The following is an 18,944-nucleotide window of genomic DNA, read 5'->3' on the forward strand; positions in this document are numbered from 1 at the left end:
CTAAAGATGTGCAAGATTGAGGGCCATATATAAGCTGACCCTCTGACTTCCTGTCATCTACTAATTGGGCTTAATGGAATCAGACACAGATAGGAACATGTCTATAGTGAAACATTTATTTTTCCCTAAATACACTTTAAGGAATCTTCAGTTTAAAATAATATAGGATATTTAATGTACAGAAAGCTTAAACATTCTGAGGCTTTAATTTTTCACTACAGTGATACTGAAAGAATCGGTCAAATTATTAAATATTCTTTGCTAGTTCTGAGTTTGGGTAATTTTATATAAACTGCTTTTTTGACTTTATTAACAATGAAAATGCAAGTAAATATGTCAAGTGAAAATACTTGTTTTCAGAAAAATTAAAGCTTTGTTCAAATGCTTATTGGAATTGAAAAGGCAGGAATTACTGCAAATAGGCTTTTTTTTCAGGGTAAAGAAAAACTGATGTACAGATGAAAGGACTAAGACTCAAAAAAGTAAAAATGAATATATCCACATGGTGATGGTGTGATGGTGTTGTTGGCACAATTTAGATTTTTACATATATGCACGTTTCATCTTCTTCAGAGTGGTGAACAATTTAACACATCAGAATACAAAGTAACTTGTAAACACAGGTAGTGAAAGTAGATTAATAAAATAGTTTGGAAAGAATAAATTTGTGTGGAAGTAATGAACAATATCTTTATCTTTTTGACATGACAGTGTAAAGATTCATGTTTAACTAAAGGTTAAAGTTCCAGGAAAATAAGAGACACAGGAACTGGGTGTTCCAGAGTGGTATTGACAAATTTTAAGAGTCATAAAGTGGCTAAGCATGCTGTCAACTATTTGCCCTCTGGCACATACCAAGAGATTAATACCATCATAGACAGTTTTTTTTAAATACTGTATATGTTACAGTTTTACAACCTGAATTTCATTCTCTAACACACTGCACTGCATGATTATTTATGACACAGTGGGGAATGGGAGTGGTTTACAACTTTCTATATATGCCTTCAATCTGTGTTTTGGGTCAAATGTCATTTACTACAGCACTATACAACTTTTCCTGTGTTTTAATATTTAAGTGTATTTTAGACTTTGAATGTCACAAATTTTAAAAATGAAGACTTTTTTCATATTTAATTACAGTTTAGAAACATCTTTAGATTTTTTACCAGTGTTTTGTTTTTCCTGTTTTCACAGACACCCAGTTACATGAATATGATTTTACTGGAGCTACTGATTTAGTTTTAGAAGCTGAATTGACTGGCGGTGAAGGTGATTCAGCTTGGCAGCACACACAGCTGTTTAGGCAGAGCCTGACAGATGAAAGATTTTACCCTTTGGAAATTATTATAACAATGGAAAGTGCTTGATAAATATTTTTATTATGAAGAAGAATTTTTATTTGTGCTTGATAAATATTTTATTATGCAGATGATTTTTTTTTATTTGTTTTACTTTTTCATTTATTAGACTGTTATCTTAATGTATGAATTTGGCAGTGCAATTTTTAACCTGGTCTTCTTGTAATTTTGTAAGAAAGGAAGACGGTGTGACTATGCTAAAAGAGAAATGCAAAGATTAAGAATTAAATTAACTTCTCTTTGAATATGTGTAACTACACCACAACATTAAAATCGCACCACTTTTGCACAGAGTCCTTCTCTCTTTGGTACCTAGTGCTTAGTTTCTTCTCTCCAACTGTGTCAGTTCAGCATGCACACTTGCCTGTGTTAATTGATTTTGCTATTTATATGAAAAACTCAGGGGTGTGCGCTGCAGTCTGAGCATCAGCTCTTTGTGCTTCTTGAGCAAAGCTGATGGAATAAACCAGAATCATAGAATCCTCCTACAGCCTCAGTCCACTCACATGACTCAATTCATCAACGCTGTAAGTGGAATTGCACATGTGCTGAAATAATGTGCAGACATTGGATTCCTATTGTATGTTATTTTTCTTTAATTTGGAATACTATGATTAACTGATTATAGCAGTTGTGCTTTGAACCTTGTAACAACTATCTATTTTATAGTAGTTCTATGTCCAGTTTATGTTATGTTTTAAAATTATAATAATGCAGCATGAATCTAACAAAGTAATGCGAGTACAACATTGGTTTCAAATCCAATAGGTTAAAAAAATGTCTCTGGCTGATGATACCAGGTGCTGCGCTGTGTAATATGGGAAAGCAACATGTCGAAAGCCGGGACCATCTGAGCCCTAAGTATAACACCAACTTAATAACTAATATTTTATGGAAATATATTGTAAATGATAAACTAAATGCATAACATTTTCTAGTAATTCCTTTATTTAAATGGAGTGGTTTGGAATACCATGGGCATGAATTTCACTCTAGTCTAGCAGGGAATTTTTGGTCTACCAAAAATAGATGGGTTACTATAAAAGCTTTATCCTATCACTCAAAAATGTTTTATTGCATTATTCTGCAATACTTGTTGGATTATTTCACAAACTTATTGTGTTGTTTTGCAGTAGTTACTTTGTGTTATTTTGCAGAAATATTGCCTGCTGCAGTGTCAACATAGGTAGTTTGGCCATCTAATGACGGCTTCTGTGGGGCACATTAAACACATGGGTATTGTGCAATTAGGTGACAGGAAATGGACAGGCATACATTTAGTTGTAATCAGGTTCAATTTTGATAAGTTTAGTACAGATGTTTCATGTATTCATGATTATGAACCTTTAATTGTGAGCACCAGTCTTACTTCATGCAGTTTGTACACCAGTTCAGGTTATTTATGTGATCCCTCTGATTTTTTTTCAGTTAAATAGCACATTGATTTGTTTACCACATATATAAAAATGTTAACAAGAAAAGGCCATTTTAGCTCAACATTAGTCCAGAAATAATAAGTAGTGTAGATTTCCTGTTTTCCATAGTGCAGCTTTCAGCTACATTGAAAAGTAACTGATTCTACCATATTCAAAATTCTAACAGTTCTGTAATTGTATTAAAATGTGTTTTGCTCTACTTTATTTCAGCTAACTAGCTTATTAAAATATCCCAGTGTTTGCCTTCTAAATTTCTCATATAATGGCTTTGTTGTTACTTATGTTCAATCCAAGTTAACTTGGTCTGAGAATTTAAGAATGAGGCAGTTGTATTTGTTATTTACAAGCAGATCTTACGATTTGAAATTGTTGCGATTTTATTCACGTTTTGGGGTTTATTTTATTGCTACTTTATTTTCTCAACGCCATTTTGTTTTATGGATTATGACACGTGACGTTATTGCAGTTGCATGGGGACATCATCACAAATACATTAAAATATGGTGGTGTTTTTATTGTGTTTTTTAATTCAACATTTCTTGATCTAGAGCAATGTTTATATTTTACTTTGGTTTTGTATTAAAAAAACAAAAGAAATGTTTAAGGTCTTCTTTGTTCAAAAACAGTTTTATGTGTTACTTTAAATTTGATCACCTTCTCACATGCTGGAAGCCCCTCAGAATTAATTATGAGGATCAAAGTGTCCTTTTATTCAAAATTCTTTAAATATCATAGAACATAGAAATGTACATAGTGAAGGTGTAAATTTGGACACAGCTTTTAGATTTTTAAGTAATTGCAATGCATTTGTTGTATTCTTCTCTGCAAAATAAATGATGGAGTTAAAAAATGGTGTGGTGGCAAAGATGAATTTTACATTAGAAATAGGACTATGCATAATGTTATGTCTGACTATATTCTGGAGGAAACAGGAGATGTAATTGCCAAAATGATATAAAGGTAATCGAATAGAAATGGAATTTGTTTTAAGTTACAATAGGACTGCCAGCTGCTGCTCTGCTCATTCATAAAAACATAAGGGAACAGTTTTCCATCGACACATTATTATGGTTTTGTCTTTTTGTTTGTTAACCAAGGCCTGTTAATTTATTTTGTGACATTGTTTTACATTTGAATTGTTTTTAATACATATAAACCTTGTATGTAAATTGTAATTATCCAGTATTAGTAAAATAAAGGAAACCATGTGGCATTTATCAGCAAAATAACTTTGATAATGTGAATAAATAAAATTAAATATATATGTATATTCTGGACGGTGTACTCCCTACTATGCTGTGTGACTTCTTACTTTCTATCCAAAGTTCCTGATTGAATTGATGTGAGGTGGGCAAAAACGCAAGTTAGGAGGAGGGTTGCACTTACTTTTTTAGTATGTTGTCCATAACCTAATTAGCAAAATGCAGAAAGCTTGGATGCAGCTTAACTATTTCGGTATATCGAGGAGTTCTTGAGCAGATGCGCTCTGAGGGGCCCAATGACATAGTGGTTAATGCTTCGGCCTGGGATTGGGCTAGCATCGTGTGCAATTTGTGTGTTCTCCCTGTGCCTTCTTGGCATTTCACTGGGAGCTCCAGTGCTCTTCCGACGTGCCAAAGATGTGAAGTTTAGGTAGGCTGACAGATCTAAATTTACCTAATATGGAGGATTACAGGTATATGCTTGAGTCTACTCTACAGTGGACTTGTACCCGGTCCAGGATTGGCTTAGCGTCCAATGTGGCTGAGGTTTCCAAACCCCTGAACTGCATAAGTGGGATAGAAAATGATTTCTAGACATACATGGTGATGCTACAGGTTTAGTCCCCACATCTGACACATGTCTGTCCTTAACCCTTTGTAAAAACTAACCTATGGCTCTGTAGTTGTGACTCTCCTTATTCAAGTGTTTATACAATAGTGGAGCTCCGCACATTTAAAATGAGCGGCAGCCGCTGGAAGAGTTGCTTCAACATTGTTTCAGTTAAGAAACAAGTTTCAAATTTGTCAAATTATTTTTTCCAATATTTGGTTAATTTTAATGTATTTTTGCACGGTTGGACGTAATGCAAACTGTATTAAAAAGAGCTGTGTAAGAAAATATAATATTTTGTAATTTATTTACTTTTAAAGAGAACGTGTGATTTTTATTTTCCCTACTGTACTGGGCAGTAATATTCTTTTAATATACGGGGGAGTGAATGTCAAAAGCCTAACACTACACACCCTTACTGAAATTTCCGGGTTTTGTTGATGTAAAGGCTGAAATAAAGTCAAATTATGTCAGACATTATTTCATCTTGTAACCAACAATGTGTTCATGTAAATGAAAAACCAAATGGATTTTTTTTTTTTTTTGTAAAAGTAATTCAAAATAAAAATAAAACTTTCATTGCCTTGGTTGCATTGTTTTCACATCCCTTCTAGTTGGGATCATAAATGAGTTTACAAAGGTAATTGGTCTTTGCCTGACATCTGCTGATGTGATTCTGACTAGCCTTAAATAAAATTAGCCATGCCTAGTGCAAAGAAAACCACAGGGAGCCAACAAAAGATCTTAGGGATCTGCCCAAAGTTAAAGTATTCCATTTATTTTGCTGACGCCTTTAGCCAAAGCAACTTACAACATTTGAGATACAATAGGTTATATTTCTTTACTTTTTCCAGTTGGAGTACAGGAGGGTGAAGTGACTTGCTCAGGGTCACACAGTGTCAGTGGGGGGATTTGAACCCACAACTTCAGGACTTGAAGCCCAAAGCCTTAACCACTTCACCACACTGCCTTCCGGGAGATTATTTGGAGACAAGTGTCCAAGGATTGTTCTGAGGTGAAAAAAGACCAGGGTGTCTCATCTATAAAACTTTGCTTGGACTCGAGTGTGAAAATATACCCACGGCAAAAAAACAGGAAAATGCATACATCAAATTAAAAAAAAAAATAAATCAATCAATCAGATTTATAAAATCTGATGTACTCTACTACTGTTTCTATGAAATTTACAACTACAATGCATGGAAACATCCATATATAGAGCATGCTAATCAACCTCATACATATGCAATCACATCACTGCAGAACTTCACTGGCTGGTAAAGCAGGCCTCTCCCACCTGACATGTTTAACTCCGCCCCCTACATTCAAGAGTAGGGTACAAGTAGTGATGGGCATTTCGATTCAAATTACTGAATTGTTTCAAAATGCCCATTAAGGGAATATTTTTTTTATTCATTTTTCAGGGAAACTTATAAAGTATTTGCAGGGCTGGGCAGGGGGGCCCCCTCTAAACTCTTGATTCGTACATTAGCTTTTTGTGTGTATCTAAATATATATTTAATATTATTTCTTGTTAATTATATTTAATTCATTACATATAAAGATATAATTCATTATATATTTAACATAATATTTGATAAACGCTGTTTCCAGGGTAGCGCTGCTGCTCCACAGGAGACCCGGGTTCGCTTCCCGGGTCCTCCCTGTGTGGAGTTTGCATGTTATCCCCATGTCTGTGCCGGTTTCCTCCACAGTCCAAAGACATGCAGGTTAGGTGCATTGGCGATCCTAAATTGTCCCTAGTATGTGCGGTGGGCTGGCGCCCTGCTCAGGGTTTGTTTCCTGCCTTGTGCCCTGGGATTGGCTCCAGCAGACCCCCCGTGACCCTGTCATTAGGATATAGCGGGTTGGATAATGGATGGATGGATGTTTCAATGCACACAGCATGAAAACACATTTAAGATGCATAATTAAAATGAATAAGACAGTACATCACAGAATCACAAGTGAATGAAAATCATGCAACTTGTAATGACTTGTTCATGAGTTGAGACTCATGAGTCTGATGGTTCTTGTGTGTGTACTTTACACATCCACCAGTGGCAGACAATGATGACATCACGCAGAAAGTGCATTCTTTTTAGCTCTAGACTTGTTGAACTCCACTGAACTAATTCATTTGTGCTCATGAATTGATCCATGTGTTTCCCTGAATTGAGTCATTTGAAAGGAACAAATCAATCACAAATTGGCTATCATTAAGTGCAAGATCATGTGCAGCATTATAGCACCTCTCCTCTGTGCTCTGATGGTCCAGGAAAGGTATAAGGCCCCACTGTCTAAGCGGGTAGCCGCTATCTCCTGGCACAAGTAATGGCGTGACACACTGAGGGTTTAGCTAGTTACCAACACGTTTCTCAGCCACATGTTGACGTCACAGATGACTTGTTTGTTAATGGAATGTTATTACTTACAGTGAAAAAAGGCAGCTTCATCCTCATGAGTTGCCCTTATTGTAATATGATTACAGTAAAGTGCTAAGATTATGTTAAGAAAACTGGACACTGCTGCAAATTGCCTTTTTATGTTGGCAAAAACTCTTTTATGTATGTACACCCACACCATACGAAAAGCAGGTTGGTTTATTGGCTTCCAGCAGAGCAGGCATAATGGAGAGAAACTTGAGAAAGATATTCCTGATCAGTCTGCCAGTTCCCTGAGAAGTGACAACAGGTAGCCAATATAAACTGCCAAAAAAAGTTCCTCAGTGCAAATACGCAGCATTGGTCCTTTTAAACTGAGATTTAAAATACAATCTTCCTACATCACATTCAACACTTTGGAGGTGTAATATATTTTGTCACATCAACACACATTATAATGGTGAATCAGTGATATGGTTTAGCTGCATTTCCCTATTTGATCATGGGTGTCGTCACTTCCCAGTTTCTTTGAAAGGTTTTATACAAATGGGTATTTCTTATATTCCATGTAAAAGATAAACAGGCAAGTTGCATTCCCATAATTCTGTGTTTTCGAATTGAAGACAGGACTCTTGACCAATGAATGAAGGGGGAAAGGCTGATCTTCCATGTTATGTTAATGCATCTTTCCTGTTTATCTTGTACACACAGTTTTCCAGAACTAAGTATTAATATTCTCTAATCTCTTCTTCCACCCTGCTTAAAGGCTTAAATGTCATTTTTGATAACACCTTAAAATTTCAGGTGCATATTAATAATATTCCTTGGTCTGCATATTTCCATCTACGTAATATCAGACATTTACGCCCATCTCTTTCAGCCACCAGCACTGCTATTCTTGTTCATGTTCTGGTTACATCTCATATTGATTATTGTAATTCTATCATTTCTGGTCTTCCTCATAAATTCTTTTACAAACTTCAATTGGTTCAGAATCCTGCAGCTCATATCATTACCGGAACCCCTTCCATTGAACACATTACTCCTGTCCTTTAGCAGCTTCACTGGCTCTCTGTTAAATATTGCATTGATTTTAAGATTTGGCTTATTACTTACAAGACCCTCCATAATCACGCACATCCTTATCTTTCAGATTTTCTTCATATGTCCATTCCTTCCCGTATCCTTAGATCTCCCTCCTCTATTAATCTTATTATACCTCCTGCTTGCTTGACTTCCATGGGCTTTAGAGCTTTCAGTCGAGCGGCCCCTCACCTCTGCAACTCTCTCCTGCAAGGTATTTGTAATTTTGATTCTATTCCTACCTTTAAATATCACCTTAAAACAAATCTTTTTAAGATGGTTTATTCTTTGTGATGTAAATTTTAGTTTATATATTTAAATTTAATTTTATTATTGTATTTATTCTGGTTTAATTGTACTGTAATATTTTATTAATTTTATATTGTGATTATTGTTATTAATGTGTTCTGTAAAGTGTCTTAATGTGCCTTGAAAGGTGCCTATAAATAAAATAAATTATTATTATTGCTATTATTAATTAGCCGTCCCCCGTGGTTCTGCCCACGTAGTAGTGAAACAGGACAGTGAGGAGGGCCCCGCCTAGCTCCCTACTCCAGACATCATGCTTCCTCCTCCGCTCTGCCTGCAGTCTCTCTCTTGGATTTGCGCATATAAATCGCTCCTGCACGTGAACTATGATTCTTAGTGTGATGAGAGAAGTTGCAAAATCAACCGGAAAGTTCAAGTAAATCATAGAAAAAAAAATGATCTAAATCCATTAAGTAGTTCTCTCATTTGCTAGCTAAGCGGAGGTAAGGTACACACCCTGAGGCTAGGGCTTGAGTGAGGAGGTCCCTGCCCCCTTCCCTTTGGCCCAAAGCCTATTTCTCGGATTCGCACAAATAAATCGCTCCTGCATGCAAACTATGATGCGTAACACAACGAGAGAAGTTGCGAAATCCACCGGAATGTTCAAGCAAATTATAGAAAAAAACACAATCTAAATCCGTTAAGTAGTCCTCTTGTGAAAAGCGGACAGACAGACAGACGTTGGATTATATATATATAGAGAGATAATATTTTAGCAAAAAATGCATGCATTTTGCACGTTTGAAGAGCACAAATTGATGGCAAGCATGCGGATTGTACGAGTTGCATGAGACTGTTTTTTTTTTTTTCCTCATGGATGTTTTTCACATTGTTTGCTGTTGGGCAGAGCTGGTCACCACTACGTTCCACTGTATCAGTCTCATTCTGCACAAAAACATGACATTGAAAATTTTTCCTGGCTACCACTTCATAGTACATGGGTTAGTAACCTCTTAAAAAAAATCTAGCATTTTTGGGTGGAGTATTCCTTTAAGTAAATGAAGGGATGGACAAATAATCTGGGGATGGGGGGGCTTACAATATTCAATGGTGTTTTTGATGTGAACCCTCTTGTGAGGCCATAACAGAATTTTCTTTTTCGTGTGCAGACGTCTCTAACACAAACATTAACTTACTTAACTAATCATGTCTTGCTAATGACTCACAGACGTTCATGCACCTTTCACGTAACAAAGTGTCAGTCAGAACAACAGGATGCTGATTCTTCAATTGGCATCAGACCATTGTAATACTTTCTGACATTATTATCCTCTGACAGAATACAACCATATGAGGGCCTCACAAGCCACCCTACTGCTCACGAAAATATGTTATACTCACTATAAAAAGAAACAGCAATACCTCAAGTTTAGAACTGAGTAAATCTGTGGTGAAACAGGACAAGCCACAATAACAGGGAATGAAATCGCATACTACACACTGTGTATGTCTGGTAGCAGCCATAACCGCTGTGAGGCCAGGGCTTTGTGGGTCAGCGTTAGACCAGCAAACACCTGAACAAAAGATTTGTTACAACCACACCATTTCTTTCAGCACTTCTTTAATACATGAGCATCATACTGCTGGCTTCTTTTCCACAAAGTAGAAGAAGCACACATTGGTATCTTTGGTGGCTTTTTCCAAGTTAGTCAGATTTTCCTCAGCGTTGGGTAAAAACCAACACACAGCCTGAACAATGTATTCTTAATTTGATCTGTTTCTATCTTTTCCAAATTACAGTGTATACCTCTAAGGAAGCAAATGGTACCAGAGATCTCATACCACTGGTATGAGTCAACTGGGGAAAGTTTGAATCGGATCTTCAAACACTCCATTAAAAAAGATAACGTGTGATGGACGGCCGGGACTTTTACCCGGCCATGACGCCATTGTGATAGGATCAGGGAAGAGAGCTTGCATGCCATATTATCTCCCCCAGAATGGCAGAGGGCAGCCCCCCTGGCGTGCTACAGCACCACGGGCTTGGAACCTGAGCCCTGTTGGGGTCCTTAGCCACTGATAGGAGACGCAGAACTGCTGATCCCTGTATTGCACGACACACCTGAACGTGCTTCTGGAAGGAGATTATGGGACACCTGCGGCACGTCTAGGTGCTCGATAAAAGAGCCACCTCACTCCGTCCAGGGAGCCAGTTCTGGGAGGAGGAGGACAAAGCTTGCCAGAGGAAGAGTGGAGCAGAAGAAGACAGAGAGAGAAAAGGAAGGCAAAGTGCTGCTTTGTTGTACTCTGCTTTGGTGATGGGAATGAAGGGAAAAAGTTTCCACACATCAATAAGACCTTGTGTGTTGCTAGACGTGACCCTGTGTCTGTTGTGTCGGGTGTTTGGGGAGCTGGAGCGCCCCTGGTGGCCACAGATGACAACAACAACAGGTGGTCCTCATTTTAATATGGCCAATGACCTTTAGGCCCCATCACTAAACTGGAAAGTTAAGGCTGCACATGCATACACACAACCAAGGGTATGAGGACATTATCTCACCAAAATCATCATCATCAGTCAGCTTCTCGTTGCTGCTGTCATTGGACAGAATTTGTGCAGACGAGAACAAGATTCCTCCATGATTCCCGACCTTGCACTTCTCGTGCAGTTTCAGCTGGTGAAGGTTTAATATCGTGATTGATGATATTAGCAATGTGCTGCACGTATGTTGTTATTGGGTGTCTGACTTTAGGCTTTCCAAGCCTCTCAGATGGTACTTTCTTATTGGTTCTTCAGGGTTTCTTTGGAGCATGTGTCCTATCCTTATGAGTTGCCTTTTGATGATTTCTGATACTGGTTTTAGGTTTAGACAACTGTAGATTTCAGTGTTTGAGATGTGGTCAGTATACTTTATTTTCAGCTTGATTCTGTAGCAATATATTTATGAAGACACTGCAGGGCCAATTGGTTCAGCCCCTCAGCTGATATGAAAATCAATATCACATACTTCAAGAATCAATACAGGATGGACGAGCTGGTTAGGTTGAATGGCCTATTCTCGTCATGATTGCTAGAATAGTAATTACACTGCACATGAAAAATGTAGATTTCTTTCTAAAACAAAGCTGTTGTAATAATAAGTTAACTTACTGAAGTGTATTTAACATGACATCTGGATGGACTGAGCCCCACTGGCCCTTAATGCAGAAATTCCACAGTTCTCTAATAACAAATTATAGTTAAAACTCAATCATAAAGCTCTATACAGGTAATCCCATTGCCCATCCTGTCATCACTGCATAATTCTCTGGGGGCAGTTCATATTTATAGGGTCAAGACCAATAGAGGCAGTGCTATCTCGAGGCTGAAGGTGGTGTGATAAGAGGTCCATGGTGAAGTGCAATTTTTAAATAAATAATCAGGTCCTGGTTTGGGTGTGCACATGCCGCTGCCGCTCCAGGGTTGATTGGGTTGCTTGGCTAATGGCGCATTCTGATGCAAATGTGAGTAGATCAGTTAGGTGCCTCATTCACACCTCAGAGTAGGTGGAGCAGCACACCTGTGCCCGATCGGTCAGTATATAGGGAGTCTACATGGCAGAGAGGGGAGAACAAGAAAAGGAGGACAAAGAGGATCAGATCTGCTTTGTTCTGTTCCAAGAGGGAACAGAGGTTATGGTAGGAGAAAGTGCATGGCAGGACTGGTGAGGAGTCTGTGTGGTAAAGAGTGGAGGCAGGTTGTTGGGGGAATGCCTCGAGTAAGTGAGTGGCAGGCCTATGCTCGAGTGAGGGGCTGGAGAAGGGATGCTCTTTAGAAGAACACAGATGAGCAGGAGTAGCCATGTTGTGCAGCATCTCCCTTCTGATGCCAACGGACTGGCTAAGGGAAACGTGCATGGGGTTCAGAGGGAAGTCCTATAGATGTGAACGGACTAGCAGTAGGAACCCAAACTGGGATTTAGAGGATGACTGCACCTGTTGGGGGTTTGGGCATCTACTCATTCTGCATGGTCCTGTTGGGATGAGCTAAGGTGATGCCAGATTTTAGAGAGAGGCATTGGGACTCCACATGGCACCTTCATTTTAATGGATTTTTTATTAGAGATCTTGCATTGTACTTTTCAACACTGTTTACTTTTGTTTGGTTTTTATTAAAAGGATTAAGCACTTTTACACCAGCCCCTTGCTGAATGTGTGTTTTCTTTTTTGCCCGGCTCATCATGCTTTATGACTCTCGACGGGTCTGCTTGTCAGAACTGCAGAAGGTAAGGAAGACATTGTTAGCGAAAGCACACCCTCTTGTTTCAGGGTGGTAGTGCTTACTTTGACATAGCCAGGAAGATGACGACCAGGTGCACATTTGTGACACAATATGTATTGACAAATAAAAAAAAATACACACAGGTTGGCTAATTTTCTTTTTTCTATAATGTTATCGGATACCAATCAAATCAGTCAAAGCATTTTTAAGATTTGGGGATATTTAATTTTTCTATTGTGGGGGGAGTTACCCCCAAATACGCATATACCAAAATGTCCTTTTTTAGTGGACCTTCTGGCCTAGAGATACAAACCTGCCAAATTTTAGCTTTTTAACTAAACTGGAAATATTTTTTGTTGATAATATAGTGAGTGAGTGAGTCAACTTTCCATTATGTATATGCTGTTGATTTATTTATATATATTATAATATATTTATTAATGTTTGGATTGGTGAATTGACAGCAGGGTGGATATAAACCATCAGCTATCGATGTTCCACATTAACAGTAGAGACCTCACACCTGATGATTAATATTGAGCTTCTCAAAGTAAAGTACCCAACTTGTGTAGTAAAACTGAAGTCCTGAGTCTTTTTGGCCATAAAAAAGATATGGCAATCTTTCAAAAAAAATTTAGGGAGTTTCCTGATGTCCTAGCTGAATTGCCCACCACAGCCTGGTCATTCTACACCCCACAGGAACCCCCCAAACTGACTATCTCTCTCTCTTAACGCTTCAGTGCCTAATAGTTAATGTGTGGTGAGCATACTGCTGGAGAAATAGTAATGGCTGTAGGTGCATCATCTAGCTGGATGGCTCCCAACTGTCAAAGTAAAGTGCTATCTATCTATCTATCTATCTATCTATCTATCTATTATATAGTGCCTTTCAAATCTATCTATCTATAGTGCCTTTCACATCTATCTATCTATCTATCTATTATAAAGTGCCTTTCATATTTATCTATCTATCATATGGTGCCTTCCATATCTATCTATCTATCTATCTATCTATCTATTATATAGTGCCTTTCAAATCTATCTATCTATAGTGCCTTTTACATCTATCTATCTATCTATTATAAAGTGCCTTTCATATTTATCTATCTATCTATCTATCTATCTATCTATCTATCTATCTATCTTCACTTATTTCTGTATTGTACCAGATTTAACCACTGTTTCATATATTTTTGGAATTTTTGTGTCAGGAATTTGTAAAAGGGAATGTTCACTTTGCAATTTTTTGTTAGGCCAGGCCAAGATGGCAACTTTAAAAACAAGAAGAAATAGGGATAAAGATCTGAAAACCACTGATGCTCTATTAATGCTTAAGGTCCTCCTTCAAAAGAGATTGAAGACTGAATTTGCATATTTTAAACTAATCAATCAATTATATGTATTTAGAGAAATCTGGGCTGTAAATGATGTTTTATGTTTCATGGAAAATGAATTTCTAGTACTAAAGTATGAGCAGGAAAACTTTGTTTTTAAATGTTGTTGAATTTTGGCAGTTAATTTGACTGCAATTGTGTTATAATTGTTAATAAAGGTCTGTTTAAGATTAAAAAAAAATATCTAGCTATCTATAGTGCTTTTTTAAATAGCTGTCTATCTACGAGATTTCTGGGAAACTTGTCTTCGTTTAATATCTGCCACAGACTTGAACAGTCACAACTCTGAGCAGGCGTACCACTAATGGTTCACCAATCAAAACACAGTACTCACTAGAGCCCATTCTCTCAATAGTTACAGACGAAAACGACAGTTTTCATTGTACGGCGTACTTCATGATGCGTTTAGTGTCACTTAAGTAAATATATACAAACTCTGTACATTTTTATTTCTTAATTTATTGTCGCATTTCTCCGCTCATTCATTTTGGGAGCCAAGGGTGGTGGAGTTGTACTGAACTATTTGGTCGTTTGGACTGCAGAAGAACGAGAAGATGAAACGTGGGGAGTGGAGAGAAGAGGAGAACCCACGGAAAAGGCAAATAATATGTGCAACCTTAAGAACTTTCACCCTGTGCCTCCTGAGACTGAACGAGGCAGTGCGTAAAGACCACCTTTACAAAAGACCTAATCACCAGTCCTCCTGAGGGCCATTATCCGCTGCTTGTGCCTGTATTTTAATCCTTTCACTATTTTCTGTTGTGTGTGGTTATCTCTTTTTTTTTTGGTTTGTAAAATGGTGCGAGGTGACTTGCGTATGTGCTTTGAAAGGTGCTATATAAAATAAAGCTTGACCGACCGAGAAGTTGAACAACATCCTAGCATGACTGTACTGTATTCCATTGCGAATACGTTTAGCAGGCTGACGCCCCGTCACCTGTGGATTAAGCAGCTTTGAGAATGTTGTGTTACAGTTTCATTTTACCGGGCTGCTGGCTTCTGACTTGTCTGGCTGTGTTTACTCAGTGAAATTAAAGAAGGTTTAGTAAGCTACTTGGGAAGCACTTATTTCAGGTTCAGCACAGTTATATCCACCCATCTATCTGTTTTCTAAATTTGTTACTAAATCGTTATCCGCCGAATGCTAAACCCTGTACCGTTTTCATAGGGCACAATTAAGGCAGGAGTGAGTGAACGCCGTGCACCCCGCGCTAACTAACGCGGGTCCCCAAAATATTCACCGATCAACGTTAACGTGCCCGAAGCCGCGCATACAAGAAAGTGAGGCTTTGAACATTGAACACTTTGGAGCTGTGATACAGGAGCACTAACCAGTGCTATCGCACACCCTTCCTATTATGGAGTTAAACGGCTTCGAACGGTGAATCACAAAAGCCACGTAGCGTGTCGCTAAATCTCTGAAGAAAGCACAGCGGCGTTGGAGATCGCGCAATACCTAGGTGACAAAAATGTGCCGAACGGAGTTAAATTACAAGCGAGAAGTACCTTTGTTAGAAACATCTTGTCTCAGGGGGGTTTCATCTTCATCAGCAGCATCATCGGGAGAAAAAAAAGAGGCTCTTATAGCGTCGAGAAACCGAGAAGCGCTAAAGTACAAAGGACGGAGCTTGGACAGAACCGATGAAGAAGCCACAGAATCATGTGAGATCTTTTTGGTCTTTTTTATTGTTTTTAGTTATACGACTAAGCATTTACTCAGTTTTTAGTAAATAAATTACTTTTATAATGGGAGTTATCTAAATGTGTTTAAGGTCTACGGACTTTTAACATTCTGTCGCCCAGCCAGGGTCGTTTCTTACTCGTCTCCTGCAGGGACAGACTGTATTCTGCAGTGTCAAAGATGGCTGGATTATTAATTAACTGTCGTAATTGTAAAATTACACTCGACTGATTAACCATCTTAAAATACGTATGTTACCATTTTTGCATATTATTATTTATAAGATTCTATTTAAAGTAAGTCTCATGAATTTACATGTTCATGAACACGCAAGTGACAGTACTGTTTATTAAAGTGTTTGGCCTTTTGTTCTGTTTTATTGTATTTTAAAAAATTATAATATTATAAACTATATTCTGTAGACATCTCTGTGTAATAATAAACCAGTTGTGAGCTAAAACAGGAGTTGCCTAAACTACCGCCTGTATTCCTGTGGAGGTACTGGAAGTGACAACTGCGGTCGTTAAGCATCTTTGACTCGCTGCCGAGCGATTGAGCGTAAGCGTCGATCAGGCGAACATCACGAACTTGTTTAATAAAAGGCGACCTGATGTCCTGTCGACGTAGGAGAGGAGGCTCGTGTCCATTAGGTGATTTCTAGATGATTTTGTGTCGTGAAGGTTTAGCGGGTGTTTTATGGATGAGGCTACGATGCTGTCTAGTGGAGGCTTGTAGATTTGACTGTGTCTCCTGACACCTGCTGTTTTGTGTTCGAGCCCAGATCTCACCCTAAATTTTACTTATTTATTTAAATGCTTTTACCAGGACTTATACCCTTTGAACTGATAAAGCAGATGGTGCGATATAAAAGAAACGCCTCCTCCAAGCCGGTGGTCCCAGGGGCAGGCTGTGCGTGCGCCCCCAACGCATTGTTTGTTTCTGTCAGGTTCACTACTTTAGGTAACAGGTAGTTCACACCTCAGTCTCCATATTGCTTTTTAATTCCTTGGAGTGGAAAGAACTAAGCCTCCATTGCCAGTAGAAGCTTTCCTCCTCTAATATGAGACATTTATATGCTCCTTTGGGTCCGTTTTTGTCGTTTTTTTAAATTGCAGTAAGGGTGGATTTCCTTCAGAACTTTACATGTACTTAGTGAATCAGTTTTCTAACAGTCTAAGTAGCTTGTGAATATAGGCAAGCAGTATGAAAATGCACAGTAAAATGCTGGATCTTGTCCTGTTAGATTTTATTTTATGTCCTTTGCAGCTTTCCATTCAGGCAGTGCTGTAAGTTCTCAGATTGTAAAGGTGCTTACTTGAATCCGAGCTTCAATTAAAAACAGAAAATACCCGAAAAAGTATACTGTAGCAAGTCACTCAACGTTTTACTAACACAGAGTCAGGAACATAACAATTACACTACCCACATGCAATGTGTAATGAATTTTGGATATGAGTGTTCGCTAATTGAATATATTTAAGAGTGAATGGTTACGGAAGAAATACAGTGGCTGTTTGTTATACAACCAAAAAGAAATACACACCGGCCAGTGCCAGGGCAACAGAAGCTGCTTTTAAGGTTAATGTCAGTCTGTCAGTGTCAAACCTGCTTAGTCCTGAACAGGGTCACGCTGGAGCCTATCCCAGCTAGCACAGGGTGCCAGTTTAGCATCGCCAGTCTACCTAACCTGCATGTCTTTGAACTGTGTGAGGAAACTGGAGCTCCCAGAAGAAACCGACACAGACTTGGGGAGAACATGCAAACTCCATGCAGGGAGGACTGGGGATGTGAACCCTGGTCTCCTTACTGAGAGGTAGCAGCGCTACCAATGCACCACCCAAGGTAAATGTTCTTTTTAAGTTATTCGGTATTTAGGATTGTTACCTTGATTCATAAAAGTTTATTTTCAAAAGCTTTGTTAAGTTTCCTATGACTTTTAACTCTGTGAATTGTGCTGTGTAAAGATAGGGCTTGATGAAAAGAACAGCTATGGAGTATGGCAACTGGGATGCATTGGTCAAATTCACTGTGGGTTAAGGGTTAAGGAAACAAATTTCATTTCATATCCTTTCATGAAACTGTCAGTGGTATTTCTGCAACAACATCTGCACAGTCCCACCAGATGTTGTCCAAGATGATAAGAAGCTTCCTTCAGTAATTTAACTTATTTATTACAATAACAGTTCTTTTGTCTTTTTAAGCTTTGATTCTTAATATTTCTATCATACGCACAGTGGGCTGTGGTAGGAGTAGAACTTTCTGACTGAGTTTCGCAGAGCTTTACCAGATGTTGTGCAAAACAAATAATAAACTTCACTCTGTAATTTAACTAATTATTACATTTTTTATAACAACCATCAGCGTTGCTCTAACATATGCACAGTGAATTATGTTACTTATTCAAATCTTGCTTCTTGTAGCCACAGGTCCTGTTAAGCTGTTTCTGGCTGAGGGGTTGCACCCATTGGCCCTGCAGAGTTCTCTGTACCATTGAGTGTGTGTGTGTGTGCACAAGTCCAGTCTAAGTTAGCTTTTTGGCTTGAAGGTATTGCATATAATAAAATGAGGCCAGTCCAAGTGATGCAGCATACTGCCGTGAAGTGGTACAAAAAGTTCACCATTTACTCTCTTGAAGGTAGATGCAGTAATTTAAACAAAAAAAGAGAGCAATATCAGGAATACATTGTTCATGAGATATAATAATAACTTTATTTATATAGCACCTTATCATACATTTACATGCAACTCAAGGTGCTTTCCACTGATTAATCAACAAAAAATACAGGTATACCACATGCACTTGGATTATTATCATTAATTAATACTAAGATTATTTCTAATAAATGTTAGTATACTAAATACAAAATATTATCAGGTATTGTTAAGAAATCATTAACCACTAAAGTGCAAAACAAGCCTTCACTGCCTTTAGAAAAAGGTTTTAAAATATTTATTCATTAAGGTTGACAATAGAACAACCAGACCTAATTAATATATATATATATAAATAAATATATACAGTATACTGTATATCTACATTTTACCTTAGCATGTGTACATGGCAACCCAATGAGTAGAAACATCAAATAAAGTTTGATGTTATTAAAGTTAATGAAAACATACAAAAGCAAATTAAACAGTCCATACGGTTTTGGTTGATTTAGGATGTAGATGAAATTCTTGATTCCTAAATGTGATTGTTTGACCAGCTGACACAGAGGAGAGGAAAACAAAAAACTCCTACAATGGGCAACAGGAGAAACATAAACCGCTGGAGGGTCAC

General features: G+C 37.9%; 1 protein-coding gene across 3 annotated transcripts in view; it reads left to right on the forward strand.

Annotated features, from left to right (window-relative positions):
• ngly1 (N-glycanase 1) overlaps nt 1–4,065 on the forward strand; it is a 29,767-nt gene extending 25,702 nt beyond the window's left edge. For 2 of the 3 annotated variants that reach the window (XM_039737657.1, XM_039737658.1), the window contains exon 12: nt 1,198–4,065. In XM_039737657.1, the coding sequence (XP_039593591.1) occupies nt 1,198–1,370 (173 nt within the window). In that variant the 3' untranslated portion in view covers nt 1,371–4,065. Of the gene's footprint in view, nt 1–435; nt 1,133–1,197 lie in introns of those variants that run through there. The other variant, XM_039737659.1, reaches the window with a different exon arrangement.
• The last annotated feature ends 14,879 nt before the right edge of the window (nt 4,066–18,944 follow it).

Source organism: Polypterus senegalus, chromosome 15, assembly GCF_016835505.1.
Source record: "Polypterus senegalus isolate Bchr_013 chromosome 15, ASM1683550v1, whole genome shotgun sequence".
NCBI lineage: Eukaryota > Metazoa > Chordata > Cladistia > Polypteriformes > Polypteridae > Polypterus > Polypterus senegalus.